We start from the raw sequence: 20,089 nt of genomic DNA on the forward strand, positions 1-20,089 counted from the left end.
ACTAAAAATCTAGTGATATTGAGTGGATTGATACGTGGAACGCACAAAGCAGGCGCTGTTTTCTAACTAAGGTGTAGTACGATACATGCGATCAAATCCACATTGCTCAGTTCAGTGAACTTCGATCACTAATAGGCCTGACCGCCCCTTCATGGTCTGCCTACCTTCGTTTTTGTGTCAGTGGCAGTCAAAACAGAAACAAACAAAATATGTGGATGGCACGCTGAAGTGCGTTGTTCAAATCGCCAAGCTCATTGCATCGGATCGTAACAATGTTTACAGCTACGCACCAATCGCTAGCTGTGTGGAATATTTGCCTGCACTGACCCTTTTTGAAACAAGTCGAGCTCGAAAACACGATCCGCGCAAATTTTCTGGCTTTAGCGTACTTTACACTAAAGACACAGCGTTCGTTCAATAGATACGCCTTGTGTCGCAAAAATTCTGTAGATAAGGTGGTAAGACGCATCATTCGCCGTAAGATAACAGACACGTAAGCACTTCTGGCTGTGCGCGCTAAGTATTTATATTTATGCGGGGCGTGACGGCAAGCATGGTGTGGACACATGTGTGGCTGCAGCATACAAGAAAAATCTCACGTACGTAACTGATACTGCTGTTTCCATTCAAAATAAACTTGAGTTCATGAGGCTTCCCTCTAACGTGGGATGTCTGCGAACACAGTCCTTGATTATTAACAGCGTAAACGCTGCATGTCTGGACGCCACAGGAAATTAGATGACCGTAGCATTCGAAACTGCATTGTCTTCGGTCAAAGGCCGGATATTTTTTGTCAGTTTCAAGGTGGTTCATAATGTTTCCTACAAATAGCAGCTTTAGAAAAGGCAGCAGTATTGCGCGGTCGAATTGAATAAACTCTGAGGCGGCTGCATTTTCGATGCAGGCGAAAATGTTTGAGGCCCGTGTACTTAGGTTTAGGTGCACGTTAAAGAACCCCAGGCGGTCGAAATTTCCGGAGCCCTCCACTGCGGCGTCTCTCACAATCATATCGTGGTTTTGGGACGTTAAACCCCAGATAATATTATTATTATTATTGAATAAACTATGAAATTTAAGAACACAGTGTGCATGCCAAGAAAAGGATGAGAACAAGCCTGACGTGCTACGACAGAGATGCTCATTAGACAATTCCATACCCTTTCGGTCCGCCATTTTGGATAACCTTAAGCGACACCTATAGCCCATGCATTGCGAAAAGCGTGCGTGGCAATATTGGGGGCAGTTATCGATCATAACGACGCCGGATCTTTTTTTATTAAAATTATATGAGATTCAGACATCACCATTTGTTTGAGCTTATATTTTTACAAAGCGGGGAACGTTTATTTAGGAGGCTCGACGCCGAAGCACTGGAAGAAGCGAGGCTGTGGAGAAGCAAGTCTTCGTCCTGTTTTTTTCTTCCCTGATTCTGCATTTTTCTGCAGAGGCACCGCGCCGTTATACGTATGTGCAAACTTAGCCTACAGCGCGAGTCAGGTAGCATTTTCGAGGATTCCGGTGCGCTCACAGTCAAGAAACACTGCGTATATCGGGTAGCCAGCTTTTCTCGAACCATTTTCCTGCTGTTATTTGCAAGATCTGCTGTTACCTGACCTTCACGAGCTGTGGTGCTCCTTTGAATTCCTTCTAAAGCTTTCTTTACTTTTTATGGCGCTACTTGTGGGGCATCTGACTCCTCTGGACTAACAGTTTCGTTATCGTCCGGCTTGTTCTGGCTATACACGCCTCTGCAGAACTTTTCAGCTACTTCTTCTCATCCATATTGGTATTAGCATTGCTTTCCTTGTCTACTATGGCGAATTCCATTGGGAGAATGGGAGCACTCAAAAGCACGCTGAAAGTGCTCTCTTCAGAGCCGGCGTGTTTCAGTTGTCAAACAGGAGTAGGAGCACTGTCATCCAGTGGTAGAGCGAGAGCGCTTCGGCTGCGTCGAGAGCAGCGAGGAGCAGCTTGAAGTGCTCTCGCCTGAAAGGCGGAGTAAGCGTAGTACGACGAGAGTCACGTCGCTTTTTAACGGGCGTTTTCCGTATTCGTTTTACTTTTGCTTCAGTCGGCGAGCGCGGCGGCAATGGTAGCAACCGTATGTGGCTTAACACCACTGATGTTTTGGCCCTATTGCCGCCGTTTTTTGCAGATAGTTACGATGATGGCTATGAAGTGTGCGCAGCTACGTTTGCTGGATACGTCGTTGCACAAACGTACTATGTAACCGCGAATTAGTATAATGGCGAACATGTGACTGACTGCTTTCATGCGTATTTTGCTGCGGCCTCGCAAAAATGCTGGGGATTCGAATGTTTTGATCCCATATGGTATATTTCTCACCACTCGTCACCCTCCCACCTGCTTTCCGGAATCGTGCCGGATTCCAGTGGCATATCGAGTGTCGCTGCTCTCAGTGCTCTACCCTCCACTCACTGCACGACGCCCCTGCTACTGTTCTCTCAACGGAATTCGACATTAGTGCATAATCAGGGTATTGCCTGTGTCCAGTCTTCTTCAGCTCTTTTAACTTCCACCGTTGTTTAATTAAGCATTTTCAGTTAACTCCATATTATACCTCCTTAGATGGGCTATCTTACACCTGTTGACGGAGCCTCTATTTTAACGCTAACTATACGAACACATGAGAAGCGGCAGGAGACGTGCTACTGACAACAGATTTATTGCATTTGGTTGTAATGATATACCTACATACTAATGCGTACATTGCGTTGCAATGGCACACATGGCATGCTACTGCACACAGGAGCCGAACGCATATTTAGACAAGACCACTTACCAGGCTTTGGAGGCTTTGCATGAATACTGATCTCGCTCTCATACTAGAAAATTGACTGTCACTGCGACAAGCAGTCCCTTTTTTCTTATGATACGCCTCTAAGATTTCCGATAGAGACGAGGTGCTCTGACGCCGCTGAGAAGACGACAAAGCGGCACCGAAAACGGGCAAGCACGCGCACTAGAATAGGAGTGTTCAACCACGTTCGGGAGACCAACATCTGTCGGAGGGACCTGGTCGAGCGTCAACTCCCGAGGGACCTCGAAACGACACGTCTTCGGCCCCGGCGCCCAGCGGACGCAGAGGAGCCTTCGACACCCCGCCTGGCCCTTCTCGTAAAATACTCGCAACGCAGCCACGACCGCCAAGTCAAGACCCTTAGAGTGAGCGCGGCGTTTCTTTGAACTCTTTTTTAAAGACGCTTCGCGTGTTCATTGTCTTGCTGTGCTTTGTATTTGTGTTGTTTGTGTATTTTTATGTCAGAATATATGCTTGTGTGCCGTGTAAGCTGCGTCCTCATCCTTGCGGCCCTCACAAGCATCTCTGACACCACGCATTGAATCTGCTCCCCAAACCTATATCTTAAAAATGGCGTCCGCGATAGAATTTGTTGTGGCTTCTACCTAAAATGTTGGCATCGCGAAACATCGGCTAGCACGTGTATTTTCTACAGCACGAAGAAAGATGGGCAACGTCAACTTTCTTAAAATTTTGCCCTTGCTCCCTTAACCGGTCATTAAGGCAGCGGCCTATTTGGCATATTTACGACTTTTTCCAAGTCAGCTGTATGGCGTGGTTCTTTTGAACAATACTTCACTGCCACGCAGAGTACATGACTTCAAATTACGCTCTAACCCTTGTTTTTTTTTCGTTGTAATCGATAGCTACGACAGACAATGGCGGCGGTGGTGTAGGCAGATCACTAATAATAATAATATTAACTAGGGTTGAACGTTCCAAAGCCATGATGTGATTATGAGAGACGCCGTAGTGGAGGGCTCCGGAAATTTTAGACCGCTTGTGGCTCTTTTACGTGCACCTAAATCTAAGTACACAGGCCTCAAACATTTTCCCCTCTATCGAAAATGCAGCCGCCGCGGCCGAGATTCGACCCCGCGACCTTCGGCTCAGCAGTCGAGCGCCATAACCACTAGTCCACCGTGGAGGGGCGAGGCTGACCACTACGCCACCAAAATCAGCTCTTGTGAGCTCATGACAGCTTACGCTGTGTAACGCTTTACCAAAATAATTAAAGCCCCTTTCTTGAAGGAATATGGCTGAACGCGAAGCTTTCTTCCATGCAAACTGAATCAAAGTTCAAAGCAAACAGGTTTGCTGCTAGTGGCTACAGTTGCCGATGGCTACTCTCTGGCTACTTTTCAGTTTCGGCTTTGCCGCATTAGGCAGCCATATTTATTATTGGTTGCAGATAAAATACACTTTTTCCAAGCTTTTCTGTCGTGTTCTCCGATGCCTACGCGCTTCCTCCTCCCTCCAGCAGGCTGCTGTGCCTCTATATGGGTACAAATTGCATGCAGCGCGTATCTAACACGCTCCTCAGACTTGCCGATATCTATGCTCATGCTACGCGAAAGTTTCTGATTCCAATGTGCAGCGAGTGTTCTCGTGTGAACATGAAAAAAATAAAATTACACTATCTCCTGCTAAATGGGACCATGAGGCGATGCGAAGCCGGAGCACTTGCACGATCGCGTTTCGTTGGCTTTCGTTGGGCGTGCTACCGACCTCGCGTCATGGAGCGCGAAGAGGAACGCTACGCGCGTCGTGTCTTCCCTCTAGCATTGCCGTTAATTCTCACATGGCGAGCGGGGAACGCGGTCGTCAGGCGCGTGAGGGGCGAGCGTAGGAGAGGAGAGAGACGGGGAGGGGACGCGCATGCGCTGGCGCTCATCGCGGCGTTGCGCAGGAGAGGGGCGATGCGATAGAGGGGATGCGAAGCAGCGTTTCGGCATGTCGAGCCCGCGTTTCGGAGGGGAAGTGGTGAGGGGTAGAGGGAGGGGAGGGGAGAGGAGAGGGGAAGCGGTGAGGGGAACGGGAGGAGGTGTGTGGAGAGGAGGTATGTGGAGAGGGTTTGCGTATGCGCAGTAAGGGTGGTCATGCCGCACACCACCACCGGTTTGAGCTCTGCTAAAAGATGCTCCGCATCTAAAAAGAAGAGATCCTCAACAAAATGAAGCTAGGCTGTTCACCTCCATCTACATTTCACTATCAGAAGTAGGACTGGTATTATTCGAACTCTAGTAATCGAATTGAATCTGTGGCTTCAAGAGTGCTTGACTACATAAGGTTCCTACTTGTTGACTGAAGTGTTCCAAAATTACTCTTATGCCGCAAGAACTCAATCTAATTTGTATAGAGTAGGCGCACTGAAATTATTCTAATTTATTCTTTTATATGAAACTTGTGTTTGACTTGAAAACCAGGCAAGAGGGGAAAGCGTTCTCATTTCTACTGTCTTGCATATTCAAAATCGAGGTATTTATCATTTAGTACTAAAACTACTCATAATACCTCTTCGGTTCCATTAAATGCGAAGCATTTCTCAGACTGGCGTTTAAAGGGTAACTCGGCGTTTAAAGGGTAACTTACGGGGCGACGTAACATCAGCCCTCACGTTAGGGTACATGCTTCAGTATTATCGAAGCTAAGTGCGCTTTATGGTGCAATCATGTGAACAGCATACGTCACTTTCGTTAATGTATTCCTCCGGGGTTGAGCAATGCTTCAATATAGCTTGCTCAATCATAGGAATACAAATGTAATGTTTAGACTGCTATAAAAGCGGAGCCAACACTAGAACCACAGACGCTCATCTAATGTGACGCGTGTATCGTGGGAATACATATGCAGTGTTTATTGTTTTCTTGTAAAATTAGATAGCTAGCACAACAACCACAATTGACGTTGCACCGACATTACTCCTGTATATATAGGGTGTTTTGCCAAACCAGTTTATAGACCTGGCGTGGCTCTGTGGTAGAATACCTGATTGCCACGCAGAATGCTTTGGTTCGATTCCTGCTAGGATCTTAATTTTTGTTCTTTGTATTGATCTGGTCAACGCTGCCGACGTCGGTTTTTGTTAACGCTCTCGCATTTAAATTACCAATGTCTGTTCTCGCCGTTCCTGTGGCGCGTACCCGTACACCGTGGCCCGTGGTAAACGGCTATGTGCCACACGTGTCTGCAGGAAAGAGTTTGACGACGCACTCAACAGGATTTTCAAGTTATTTATGACATGACCCGACATTCATATTCATCAAATCCACTTACCCCCCATGCCAATTTTGGGCTACACCAAGTTATGGAGGCGATCATAAGAGCACCCAGATGTAGGCCGCTAGATAGATGGATATATACGTACATAAAAAAATTCGGCAGATCCCACGCACCGTGGGAATCGATGTTATGCGAAGCATGCGCGAGATGGTGACTGTGGCGTAAATTTTCACATTGAGCGAAATGTTACGGAATGACGCTAGAGAAATATGGAAGTGGTATACGCACACTCATATGTTGAAGAGTCGCATATGCATTATATAACCAGTTGTTTACAGTTGCGTAACGATGGCAACAGCAACGTGGGTGTTATTACCAACGCCATGACGCGGCAAGCTGATATGTAGTGCTTATATTCTTCAATACTGGATAGAGCGAATCCGAACAGGACAAAGAAGGAACACAGATGCACAGGACAGGCGTTACTCGCAAGTAAGCTTCGCTAGATATATACACAGCCGAGTGGCACGCGTAGGAGCACTGCACGTACGTTACAGTCACAGTTACAGTTGTTATGCATGTTCGTTATGACGGAGAACGCACGCACGTTTCACGAACCCGAGTGTATGTGTAGAAGGGGTTCGTGACAGTTCTTGAAGAAGGTCATCATCACCGTGATCAGTGAGCACTAGTAGCTGGACCAGACTTGTTAATCGGATCCGTTCGTGATCGCGGCTATGAGGAGTCTAATGGTACATTCGACTGGTTGTTTTCGAGTGCTCCGCAGGCGCTGAAAAAAGTGTGTAAAATGGCAACTAACCATTGCTACTAACATTATTGGGTCAAAAAATAATCAGGAAGGAGAAACATGACTTGCATACCTGCTTGTTCTCGTTGAAAAGGCTTAAAGCTGTTGAATTCAACAGTTTCAAACAGCGTCAGAGCGCTCTGAAACGACCCGTCGAATGTACCATAAGTATAGTGAAGTGCGAGGTATAGTGCAGCTGGTGGAAATCCCGGATGCCTCTTACGAGGAAATGATCTATGACGCCTGGTGTCGTGGACGTGGCAGCGAGGTCTTCTGATACCCTCTCCACATCCAATCCGACTTTCACACAGTATAAGGACCAAGCGTTGTTGGGTCTTGATAAATCAATGTTGAAATCACTGGTGATGATGAGAGGCCTGGTTCTCTCAGCAGATTTATTGTAGGAAGCATTGACGCTTGTTTTCGCGTAATCCACGTGGGCCACGTTGCGGACCACGTGTACGAGGTGATGGTAGTTGAGCGTCTTCCAGGGGTGTTCTTTCTTCAATTTCCTCACTTTCCTTGCGTCCGCCGCGGTGGTGCAGCGGTTAACGTGCTCGGCTGCTGACCCGAAGGTCGCGGGTTCGATCCCGGCGATTTCGATGGAGGCAAACTGCTAGATGCCCGTATTCTGTGCGATCTCGGTACGTTAAAGAACATCCGATGGTCAAAATTTCCAGAGCCCATCGCTACGGCGTCTCATAATCATATGATGCTTTTGAGACATAAAACCCCAACAATTATTATTATTATAACTTTCCTTGCGTGTCAATGTGTGCGTTCGCGGTTACTATGTTGGTTGAGACTCTGTATCACCTGTGGCACATACCCGCATAACATTAGCTCTGGTCTACGGGTATGTGCCACACGTGACTGACAGAAAGGGTTTCATGACGTACGCGATAGGTATTTTGCGTTATTCATGTCATGACCAGTGAATCGTGTTCGTCATACACTGATCCCCTGCTTACAAGTTCCATTACATTACAAGTTCCGTTACGTCTCCATTACAAGTTATGGAGACGACCAGGAGAGCGCCCAGACGTAGGCGGCTAGATAGATAGATAGATAGATAGATACGTAGATAGAAACGGACAAAGTGCCTGAGGTTCGCTAAGAAATGCTTCGCATTTAAAACGCTTAAAGTGCCAAATGTTCGCTAAGAAATGCTTCGCATGTAAAAGAGCTGACAGTGTTGTAGATCACGTGCACACAGTATTCGTGGAAATGTTAGCGGTTAAACAGAATTTAGAATAACTAACACTTTTAACAGTAGCTCTGTTAAACTGCGTACATGAAAATGTACGCAGTTTGATATTACCTACCGAATGCTGTAATAATCTTCATTGTTGAATAAGTACAATAGAGGTGAACATAATATACGGAGTAACGCACTATGCGACGGTTATTTTAAACAATCATTGCTTACCTGCTGGGGTAGGCGCGACAGTGATCGATATGTCGTCTTTTGTTCTCTTAACTTCGAAATCCACGTAGTATGTTCTAGAAAGGGTCGTATGAATGAGAAATAATGTTCGCTCTTGGAAAATACTTAGTAATAATATGTTTAGTACTAATTACAAGCAGACGCTACTATAGCGGTTTTGTTGCATGGTTGAATTGTTTCGTTTCTAACCTTCCCAAATACCAAGGAGACAAAAATTCCTCCTTAAGCGGTCACCGTATCGCACGGCACTAAGATTGCTAAAGAAAGACCGCACTATTTCGGCAGTTACATGGTTTCTTAACCGGCAATATCGCCACGGCGATTTAATCTATGGGACACATGAAGAGGCGGCGTTACCGTCGAGTCAAAGGTGTGGTCGACTTCACACGTTGTACAGTTTCATGCGTGACGGATAATAATCCTTTTTTCTGAAATACGCTTTCGTCGCGGCCGCCTTTGTTCCAGTCTTTTAGTGTAAGATGTGTTGGAGGTTTTGTATGCTAGGACATATTTTAGGGTTACTGCTTTTTTATGTCAGACAGAATTTAACGAAGAAAATAAATGAAACAGCTATGAAGGCTATACATGATACAATATAGCGCAGCTCATAAGCTATCCGCGTGGACACACTCTAAAGAAAATATGTGTATCTTTACGAATCTATGTGTAAATTACGAATCCAGATGTGTATCTGCGCCTGCCATGGCCCTATAATTATTGTAAGAGTCCTTGAAGTAAGTTCAATTAAAATGATGTTGGGTGCCTATTCATTACTCACCTGTGGATTCGTCGTGTTGCGTGGACACCACACAATAATTAAGATTTATTTGAGAAATGACCTCGCGTGGCAGCTTAGTTCAGTAATTAATTGCATTATCTGATTCGTTCTCTCTGTTTCGCCTTTAGTGGCATATGTTAGGTTACTACGAATGCTTGCTTTAACTCTTGATTCGCACTGTTCGGATATCCCTCTATTTACAATCCTTATTGTTGTGGCCTTGGGTAGCTGCCAAGAAAGTGCAAATGGCATGAAGGATGGGCAAGCCAGGGTACAAACCATGAACCGTCGACCTGATGTGCGCACAGACCACGAGCTTATAAATGAGGCATATCTACACGGGGTGTTAGTGTTGAACGCTCCGTTATGCGATAAAAACAAGACGTGCCACGATATTCCAGACCATGCATTCGATGTTAAAAAAAAAAAATGTCGCAGTGGCTTAGCTCGGCTATGCCAGAATAACGTAGCGTTAGCAAAGGTTCAGCTGATTGTTCTTACCTTTCCTGATTGTCTAGGATTAGCTTGATTATCATGCTTACTGCTGCTCCAATGACAAACACATGGTATACATAATATGAGGCACATGTATATTTATTTTGCCAGGCAACTACTTCGGGATACGATGACATAAGCTTCTCCACTCTTCTGCGCCGCTTAGCAGCATGTGCGCTTTCCTTCTCCATGGCTAAACCGCACTGGCAAACGCCAGTCAGAGGTGCTATCAAGCGGCTCTGATAGCACCTCTGACCAAAATATTGCACAGTGTCAGACGGCGACTGCACATCGAAGGCGAATAGCTGCGCGCGCGCCGGCGCCAGTACGTCTACCTCGGCTACGACGTCACTCCTCTGGAAAGCGCAGACCGGTGGCAGCGAGTCGCGCGCGGCAGCGGCGGAGTGCGCGGGAGGTGCCGGCTCCGATGCGCCAGCTGTGTGACATCACTGATCGTCGCGCATGCGCAGCGCGGCTCTTGAGGAGCCATGCGAAACTGGCTCGGCTAGGCCAGTGTAGCTAACGCTACAAAAGCTTGCATTTAGACCCTTAAGAATACCATACTCGGTTAACGGCATGTGAGATCAATGATTTGCCATTCGTATTAACTGCGGAGCAGGTTAAGGGTCCGCCCTTTCGTCGTCTCATGTGTTGCGTTTGCACCAGTCAGGTCCTACGGTTGATACACATAAGCCGAGTTGGCTGCACGTTTGGAACGCCAGCACTTGCTTTCCCGTGAACGCAAGAGTCGCCGAAGAACTAATTCGTCTGGTCGAGCGAATAAAGCGACAGCGAAATGCCAGCGTAGGGAGTTGGACTAAGATCTACGGAAGAGAGAAGTGGAGGCGCAACGCCATAGTCGGGAGTTATAGAGGCACCGCGCTCGAAGCAGCGAACAGTAAAAAAATCCACGCATATCCACAAAGTGAGTGATGAGTGGGCGAAGCACTGGGGATCGTTCGGTAACGGTGAATCTCCCGTGACACTGCCCACTCCTGCATGTAAATGAGTGTCAACGCGTGTGTAAAGTTACATGCAATTTGTTTTATTAGTCATAACTCGTATGTCGTGTTCAATTGTCAATTCCGTTTTGCCTTTATTACTGTTTTGTGGTCCGTGAAATGTAGAGCCAATGCTTCTTCAATTGGATCTAACCTGTAGTTGGCAAAGACGAGGTCGCGTGGCGCTGCGCCCGAGAACGGTCTATTTTGGGACCATGTGCGTGCTACGCGTGCTCTGTAGACGGTTTTGCGCAAGTTGTCGCGTTTTAATGGATGCGCTTGTTTTCGAGCAGCTTTCGAGCGGCACCGCGCCGAGTACGGTCTATTTTAAAACCATATGCGCGCCATGGTCGCTCTGTAGACGTTTTACGCACAGCTATTTTGCACCTGCGCTTTGACTGTAGGCCACAGCGGGCGGACGGCCATTGTGAGGTCTTAAAATGCTTCGCGCCTAAATACCATGGCTGATCCGGGCTGCGTAGGAACAATGTATAACACGAAAGTAAAACGTGCCCTTAAATAAGTAGTAGAATGTTTGTATCAATGTGTACTTTGATATAAGAGAGCTTGCTCAATCTCTATTTGTGTTTCGAAGATACAGCACCGTTTAACGTGGATGCAGTCACGTTGATGCTTGGTGGCACATCTCCATCCCGATGACTAACGTCCATGAAAAACGAATAATATTACATAAACCTTTGTGGTAGCTGTAGTAGTTAACGATCAGAGCATAATCAGAGAAAGCGGTATGACAGCCAGAAGAGCTTCGGCTAATGTCGCCATCCCGCGGCATGTTAAACAGTAAACAGAACACCACGGCCGGACTAGAGCGAAACGCAACGCGCGTCGCGTCTACCATGGCGTCTTCCCTCTAGCCCGGCCGCGATTTTTCTCGGGACGAGCCTAAGTGGGGAAAGCCGCGTTACAGACATACGAGGCAGGCGCGTGTTGCAGAGCGTGCCCGGCATCCGTTGTCGCGCACCGAGAGGCTATGGGTTGTTCTCCCGTTGATGAAACGTTTTGTAGCGTTAGCTACACTTGCCTAGCCGGAGCCGATTTCGCGTGGATTGTCATGAGCCGTGCTGCGCATGCGCGAGGATCAGTGATGTTACACAGCTGGCTCCCCGGAGCCGGCATCTCACACGCTCTCCGCCGCTGCTTGTCTGCGCATTCGAGAGGAGTGACGTCGTAGCCATAGTAGACACAGTGGCGCCAGCGCGCGCGCAGCTATTCGCCTTCGCCGTGCAGTCGCCGTCTGATACAGCGCTGGAGCCGCGTGATAGCGCCTCTGACTGGCGTTTGCAGGTGGGTAACGCTGATGAAAACTGAAGAGGACGATGCGCGGCAGAGCGCGTGGGCACGGACGTGGACAGCGCCGCGAGAGAAAAAAGAAGTGAAGTTCGATGAATAAACCGTCACCGAAGGGGACGTCAGTCTCTCTGTCTTCTATATAGTTTGGTGCCGTGAAACCCGGGAGAAGACTGACGTCCGGTTCCGAAGATGGACCGCCTGCGACGCACCAGAGGAGTCATTCGAGCCGCCGCTACAAAGCTCATCACGTCCGCCACCGAAGCTTTGCAAGCGGAGAATCCTTCTCCGACCGATCTGCAAGTCATCTTGGATGACCTCCAGGACAAAGACACGACGCTTGCAGATCTCAACCAAAAGATTGCTGATATCACAACCGACGGCGCCGAGTATGATGAGGAAGTGACAATGGCTCTCGACTATCACGACAAGATCCGCAACACTATGAGCCGTGTCCGCTACCTTCTCAAGTCAGCTGCCAGGCCCGCGGACGGTGCTGCACCTGGCGTCGCTACCGAAACCAGGCCCCAAGAAGTCTCCGCTCAAGCAAGTAACCGATCACAGCTACGAGTTGCCTTGCCGAAATTACAGGTACCCGTTTTCTCCGGGGAACTTCGCGAGTGGCAGGGATTCTGGGAACATTTTGAGGCCACGATCCACAACAAATGCGAGCTGTCGGACATTGAAAAGTTTTCTTATTTGCGATCTTACGTAACCGGAGCTGCGAAACGTGCGATCGAGGGTGTGCGCCTGGAGCAAGCGAATTACGCGGTGGCAGTCAAAGTGCTCAAAGAAAGGTTCGGCCGTCATACCGCTCTTGTAGACGAACACATTGATAGCTTGCTTGCAATCGGTACTGTGGATCATTCGTCCAATCTATCGCAGCTGCGGGAACTATACGAAGAAGTACGATTTCACACCAGCTGCCTGGATAGCCTCGGAGTTCAAGCATCGGAGTACGCTGTTATTCTTCACCGAGTGCTTATGCGAGCTCTCCCCGAAGACATCGCCATTCTCTACCGGCAACGCATGAAGGAGACCGAAGCGAACGACGGGGCTACTCCAAGGTCACGGCAAGAAGAGGTGCGTGACGTGATGAAGTTTCTGCAGATACAGATCGAGAGCAGAGAAGAGAGCTCTCGTTCGAGGAGCCTACGAAAATCTAGCCTCGTGGCACAGGAGCAAAGACATCCTCGCTTACAACCGCCGGTACCGTCAGCATTAGCGCTGGCCGCAGGATCTGCAAACAACAGCCATGCCTGCTGCGTACTGTGTGGCCACCGTGACCACACTGTGAAGGACTGTCAGACTATCATGTCAGCCGACGAAATTCGGCGGCGACTAATCGAGAAGAACTGCTGCTTCAGATGTGCCAGAGAGGGACACGTCGCACGAAATTGCCGCAACGCAGCGTGGCTCAAGTGCAAGCATTGCGCAAACCATCATCTTACCGCACTTTGCGCAATATGGAAACCCTACAACCACCCGAATGCCGACAGAAGGGACACAACGAAAACCGACAGCGTGCCAGTCACTACCACTGCTCCCGCAAGCAGTTCTACGTCGCCATCTCCAGCTGTTCTCATGCAAACGGCCACGGTATGGGCATCGGGAAGGCACAATTCCGTGCTGGTTCGTATACTGCTTGACACCGGCAGCCAAAGAACATTTATAAGACGCGACTTGTCCACCAGACTCGACCTACCTTCCGTCGGCACAGAAGACCTGTCTCTGCTAACATTTGGCAGCTCCAAACGTTCCCGAACTTACAGGTACCGAACCGTGCAACTCAAGCTGCAGAGTCGTTTCGATACGCACGGCATCACGGTAGATGCTCTTGAAGTGCCAGAAGTCTGCAAAGTGAGGACGCCAGCTATCGGACAAGATCTTCTGGTGCAACTGCGCGAGCGCAACATGCTTGTTGCCGATGAACAGCAGCTAGGTGACCGACCGACCCAAACCATCAGTGTCATCATTGGATCGGACAACTATCGGCGTATAGTAACGGGAAGAATCGAACGCCTGAGTAGTGACCTATGCGCCGTTGAGACGATCTTTGGTTGGCTGGTGCAAGGCATTTATCAAGTCGAAACTGCTAAAGAATTGCATCACGGGAACTACAGCACATCGGCTCTATTCCTTGCGTGTGAGCGCCATAGCCAAGCTACACCTTGTATGGTTGACCCGACCGAGATGTGGCGACTCGATGCGATAGGAATCACCGACCCTTCGGAAGATGTCGGCACTTTGGATCAAGCATCATTGAATCTGTTCACACAGTGCGTGCACAAAGAAGCCGGTCGGTATGTGGTTCCTCTCATGATAAAGCACCAGGGACGATTGACTAGCACAAACCGAAGTGTCGCGGAAACCCGACTTAAACGCCAACTTCAGCGCTTCGAAGGACAGCGGGCGCTGTTGGAGGAGTATGACCGCACCATCCGGGAGTACTTCACAGAAGGTCACGCCGAACGTGTCGACACCTCTTCAGAGCCAGGAGCGACCGTTTACTACCTTCCTCACCATGCCGTCGTCCGTCGAGATGCTATCACTACAAAGGTCCGGGTAGTGTTCGACGCATCTTCACACGAACGCGGCGAGTCATCGCTCAACGATATCTTAGACAAGGGAGTCAAACTTGGTGCCGAGCTCTTGCAACTCCTGGTACAGTTCAGAATGAACCCAATTATTTTGACTGCGGACATCCGGAAGGCTTTCCTGCAAATTTCCATCCGTCAAGAAGACCGCGACGCTCTCCGCTTTCTATGGGTCAACCGAATCACTGACGAAGAAGGGAAACCACCTTCCATCGTCGAATGGCGAATGACTCGAGTGCCCTTTGGAGCGTCATCAAGCCCTTTCCTTCTGGCTGCTACTTTGCAGCATCACTTCGACACGTGGAAAAGGACTGAGCCAGTACTAGCTACACGCCTACAGAAAGCATTCTACGTAGACGACCTCGTCATAGGAGCTTCCACCGACGAAGAAGCTCTCGAACTCTAGTGTGCTGCACTGAATATTTTAGCAGACGCAAGTATGGAGCTGAGAAAGTGGTGCTCCAATTCACGCGTTCTTGGTCGTCAATTTCTCCAGGACAACACTTCTATCGATAGCATTGGAGAAACCAGAGAAACAACAAAGTTGCTCGGCTTAGTATGGGACCGCAAGAATGACGACATCGTGATCAGCCCGCAGGCCGTTTCCGCGTATGTCTCTGCACACTCAGCCACGAAACGCACCATTCTGCAGTCATTCGCTAGACTTTACGATCCGTTAGGCCTCATTGCTCCGTTCGTCATCAGAGCGAAATTGTTGTTCCAACAACTGTGGCGAATGAACTCGCCGTGGGACGATCCTTTACCGAAAGACATTGACAGGCAGTGGGAGAGTTGGACCTCTGAATTACCAACGCTCGCCTCGCTGCGCATTCCACGCTGCACTGTTTGTTCGACTCCTCGGCAGGTTCCACCATTTGATCTTCACCTGTTCTGTGATGCAAGCCCACTGGCATACGGTGTAGCTGTCTACACGCGTCACAAGACCAAAGAAGGAACGTTCAAGGTTCAACTGCTCTTGAGCAAGAGCAGGGTCGCGCCGCTCAAGACTACCTCGCTGCCACGTCTAGAGCTGCTTGCGTGCTTGCTGGCTGCCAGGCTGTGGAACTACTTACTAGGAATTACGGAAACAGCCAGCTGTCAGGGTTTCTTTTGGAGCGACTCGTCGATAGCCATACAATGGATTGCGGCTGAAGCTAAACGATGGGAGACTTTCGTGAGAAACCGTGTTCTCGAAATCCAACGTCTTACCTCGGGATATTCGTGGAGGCACTGCGCCAGCAACGATAATCCGGCGGATTTGCTCACCCGTGGAGTCGCAGCCGAGACATTGACGCGCAAGGCGCTGTGGTGGACCGGTCCTTCGTGGTTGTCGCAGCATCATTTGCAATGGCCTTCGAAGATTTCGTCGACTCTTTCACCATATGCTATTCATAGCGAGACCATTGAAGTGACATCAGTTTGCCCCAACACAGTAGTCGTACCCTCTGCACCACCCTGTGAGCCTCTGCTTGAAGTTGCTAACTACGAACGCCTATCTCGATTACTCCGAGTTACTGCTTGGATCATGAGGTTCCGCCGGAACGCTTCGTCGAAGAAGCCATCTTCAGCAGGACCATTGACGGCTTCAGAGTTGAACGAGGCAGAGATGTATTGGTTGAGGTTGGTCCAACGTACCGCATTCGCAAGCGAAATTATGGCCCTGGAAGCAGGACAACAAGTTCCCAAGATATCCAGTGTGCTGGCCTTACAACCGTTTCTCGACAGTGACAAAGTACTTCGCCTAGGAGGCAGGCTACAGCAGCTTGATGACCACGAGAAGCTGAAGCATCCGATCTTGCTTCCTGCTGATCACCGATTCACCCATCTCTTGGTTGACGCAACGCACAAACGGCTCCTGCATGGTGGAATTCAGCTCACCCTCCTAGACCTTCGGGAGCGCTTTTGGATCATCAAGGGGCGCCGTACAGTGAAGCGCGTTCTAAAAGCGTGTTTACCATGCCGACGACGCTGCCTACTTCCCGAAGCTGCACCGGTAGCACCCCTGCCAAAGGAAAGAATTCATGAGGCAACTCCGTTTGAGGTGGTGGGAATTGATTTCTGTGGGCCACTCTATTGCCGTGATGAATTAGCCTCGACGGAAAAGGTGTACATCGTTGTCTTTTCTTGCGCTGTGACAAGAGCAGTACACCTGGAGCTGACAACAGATTTGACAACGCGAGCATTTTTACTCGCTTTCAAGCGCTTTGCTGCACGACGTGGAATACCTGCGATCGTGTACTCTGACAATGCGAAAGCATTTCGCTGCAGTGCCAAGCAGTTGTGCTCGCTCTTCGAAGACGACGTTCAGGACTATGCCAGCTCTCACAGAATCAAGTGGCGCTTTATAGTTGAATGCGCACCGTGGTGGGGCGGCTTTTGGGAACGCGTCATTCGCACTATTAAGGAAGCACTCAAGCGTTGCCTCGGACGGAGCAGCTTGCGGTACAACGAGCTGCTCACCGTGCTAGCGGAAGTCGAAGCGGCAGTTAACTGTCGTCCGCTCACGTACCTAGAGGATGACGTCACGTCCACAGACGTACTGACACCATCGCACTTCTTAGTTGGCAAGCGTCTAGTCACTCTGCCAACAGAACGAGAAAACCTTGCCCTCAAGGCCGCTGCGACCGACCTTCGACGAAGAGCGCGGCATCAGGAACATCTACTCCGGAACCTGTGGAAGCGGTGGAAAAGGGAATATCTTCTGTTCCTACGCGCTGCTCACCACAGCAAGCCTACGCCTTCCCCCAGCGTAAAACCTGACGATCTTGTCCTGGTGGAGGATATAAATACACCGCCCCTCACATGGAAGACGGGTCGTGTCATCAAGGCATTTCCGGGAAAAGACGGTATTGCGCGTTCCTTCCTGATACTTCTGTCGAACGGTCAGCAAGTCCGACGTCCCGTGCAGCGACTCTACCTCCTGGAGGCGCACTCAGGCAACGCGGCCGCGGGAGTGTGATGAAAACTGAAGAGGACGATGCGCGGCAGAGCGCGTGGGCACGGACGTGGACAGCGCCGCGAGAGAAAAAAGAAGTGAAGTTCGATGAATAAACCGTCACCGAAGGGGACGTCAGTCTCTCTGTCTTCTATAACGCCATGGAGAGGGACAGCGCAAATGCTGTTCAACGGCGCAGAAGAGGCGAGAAGCTTATCTCACCGGATCCCGAAGTAGTTGCCTGCCAATTAGCGGTTCAGCGTACGAAGAATGAACAGAAGAAGGCTAATAATCCTAGACAATATGGAAAGCTAAGAATAATCAGCTGAATCTTTGCTAACGCTACGTATTTTGCGGCATAGCCGAGCTAAGCCACTGCAATATTTTTTTTTAAATTTTTATCTGCCATCTCATCGTGTGCATTTTTTCGACGTCATTTTCGTGACGAAAATGCGTCACAGAAGTATTGCTGGACCCCGGCATAAAACACTTTCGTGTTACAAGGAGACCATAGAACAGAAAATAGGTAATCGTAAAACAAATCAAATAATCTTAAGGAGAGAACAAAAAAAGGATACAAAATGTCACATTTTCACACGGAAAAACAGAAACGAGCATAATGGGTCATGATTACTAGCGAAAAAAGAAACGGGGACAAGAAGAAGAAGAAAAAGGGGGCCACGTTAGACTTCAACTAAACTTTATTACTTACAGCATTCAAGTATATAGACACAAATTGGTGACCGCATACGCACAAGAGTCCTATTAAACTAAAAAAATAGATTGAAATGCCTGTAGTATCAATTTCATCGCAGATATCCAAACACCTTGTCACAAAGAGCCAGCGAGGGACTGCTACACACTCGTCAGCTTCTTTTTTAATGATGAGAGCTTCATGAATTTCCCTCTCCCCCAGCGTTGCGAAGCTGCGCAGCACTGTAGTTTTTCGTAGTACGGGTGACATGAGAACCTCCTACGATGGTCCGCAATGGTTTGGCTACTAATCATGACCTAATATTCTCGATACCACCTAGCACAACGTTCCGCCTTAACAGAAACAAGTGCAAAAGAGCAAATAAACACAGCATAAACAAAAGGGAAATGCACCAATCAATGCTCCGCAGTTCGAGCAGCTTTCAGTTGGGGTGGAACTGGCTTACATTTCTTAGAATAATAAATCCCAAGATTACAAACGCTCCTGCACCTCGTTCATTTCCCATAGGGAACGTAAATGGCATGGATGGGCAATGCATTACGAATGCTGCAAATCACCACAAAAAAGAGGTTTCAATACGCTCCGCACCGTCGGAGGTGAGTGCGCATTCGGTTGATAAACCATTCTAAGAAGCATCCTTTCTTTATATTCACTTATTATCGCAAATGAGAAAAATATTGCACGTCTTCTCCGATCACAACCTCCTGATTGGACCATTTCTGTGATGTTTGACCGCATGGAAAGTACAGTACAGGCTTTCCAATTTATCTTTATTTACTTTACTAGAGTGGTACTTTTACAACAGAAATTCCAAGATTTTGCAAATCGAAGGTATCCTTTTTTTGCGCGCACTGTGAAAATAAAGCTGAAATAAATCTTACGTACTTTTTTACCAATGCTTTCTTGCCAGTCCTGAAAGACATCATTGCAGGGCTTTGTTAATATTGAACCCGCCGCAGTGGTCTAGCCGTTACGGCGCTCGACATTTGACCCGAAGGTCGCGGGATCGAATCCCGGCCGCATTTCCATTGAGTCAAAATGCTAGAGCCACCTTTACTCAGATTTAGGTTCACATTGAAGAACACCAGATAGTCAAAATTTCTGGAGCCCTTTAATGCGTCCGTCATAATCATATCGTAGTTTTGGGACGTAAAACTCCACAATTATCACTATTATTTGTTAGCATTTCAAGAATGCGGTGTTTATAATTGCTCGAACTACAAATAAAAAATTCCGCCTTTCGTACTGGACAATAAAAAACCGCGATCTGTAAAGATTTTGTTGATAACTTGTTTTTTCGAGACAATGAAGTAGCAAGCCCTGTAGGTACTGCGAATTAGGAAGTGAAATGTTGCTTAAGTGAACTTGTGTCTGTAACGCAAAAAAGAACATACAAATTAAAGCCATAGATACAACGTTAGCCGTGAGCACAGATTTAGATTGTCAAAACTGAATCTTAGGGTAAAGTGCATCGGTTACCTTTGAATGGCTCATCGGACATTGCATTCCAATTGCTTAGGGCGCATATGCTCGAGTATGTATTCCGTGCTATTCTAATATCTCGCGTGAAAATGTGATTACAGAAGTTTCGATCGGTAAACAATCGGCGTCGTTCAAGAAATTTCAGGAATGTGAAGGCGCGTAATGCACTTAAAGATAACCGTGTAACCACGATTAGCAAGTAAAACAAAATCATAGGAAATAACAATGTTGTACCACATTCATGCTTTATGAGAGGGAACGTGAGATCGACTGTCTAATGTCCTCAAGTCTACATGTCGCTTACTGCAGTTTGAAGACGTTAAACTCTTCATGTCCACTCTAATGCATTGATTTCTTGAATTCATGCAAATGTGATATGTGAGGTTATAATGAGAATTCACGAATTACATGCAGTTTTCATCTTCCTGAACGCTGACAAGGCTACACCTAACCATAATGAGCATTATAAAGTGAACTTTA

General features: G+C 48.1%; 1 protein-coding gene across 4 annotated transcripts in view; it reads right to left on the reverse strand.

Annotated features, from left to right (window-relative positions):
• Positions 1 to 20,089, reverse strand: part of LOC119399599 (uncharacterized) — a 137,440-nt gene that overhangs the window by 14,304 nt on the left and 103,047 nt on the right. For 2 of the 4 annotated variants that reach the window (XM_037666404.2, XM_037666402.2), the window contains exons 6-7: positions 19,013 to 19,039; positions 8,281 to 8,354 (exon numbers count right to left, since the gene is read on the reverse strand). In XM_037666404.2, coding sequence (XP_037522332.1) covers positions 8,281 to 8,354; positions 19,013 to 19,039 — 101 coding nt within the window. The remainder of the gene's footprint in view (positions 1 to 8,280; positions 8,355 to 19,012; positions 19,040 to 20,089) is intronic. The other 2 variants (XM_037666405.2, XM_037666403.2) reach the window with 1 other exon arrangement.

Source organism: Rhipicephalus sanguineus, chromosome 7 (assembly GCF_013339695.2).
Source record: "Rhipicephalus sanguineus isolate Rsan-2018 chromosome 7, BIME_Rsan_1.4, whole genome shotgun sequence".
NCBI lineage: Eukaryota > Metazoa > Arthropoda > Arachnida > Ixodida > Ixodidae > Rhipicephalus > Rhipicephalus sanguineus.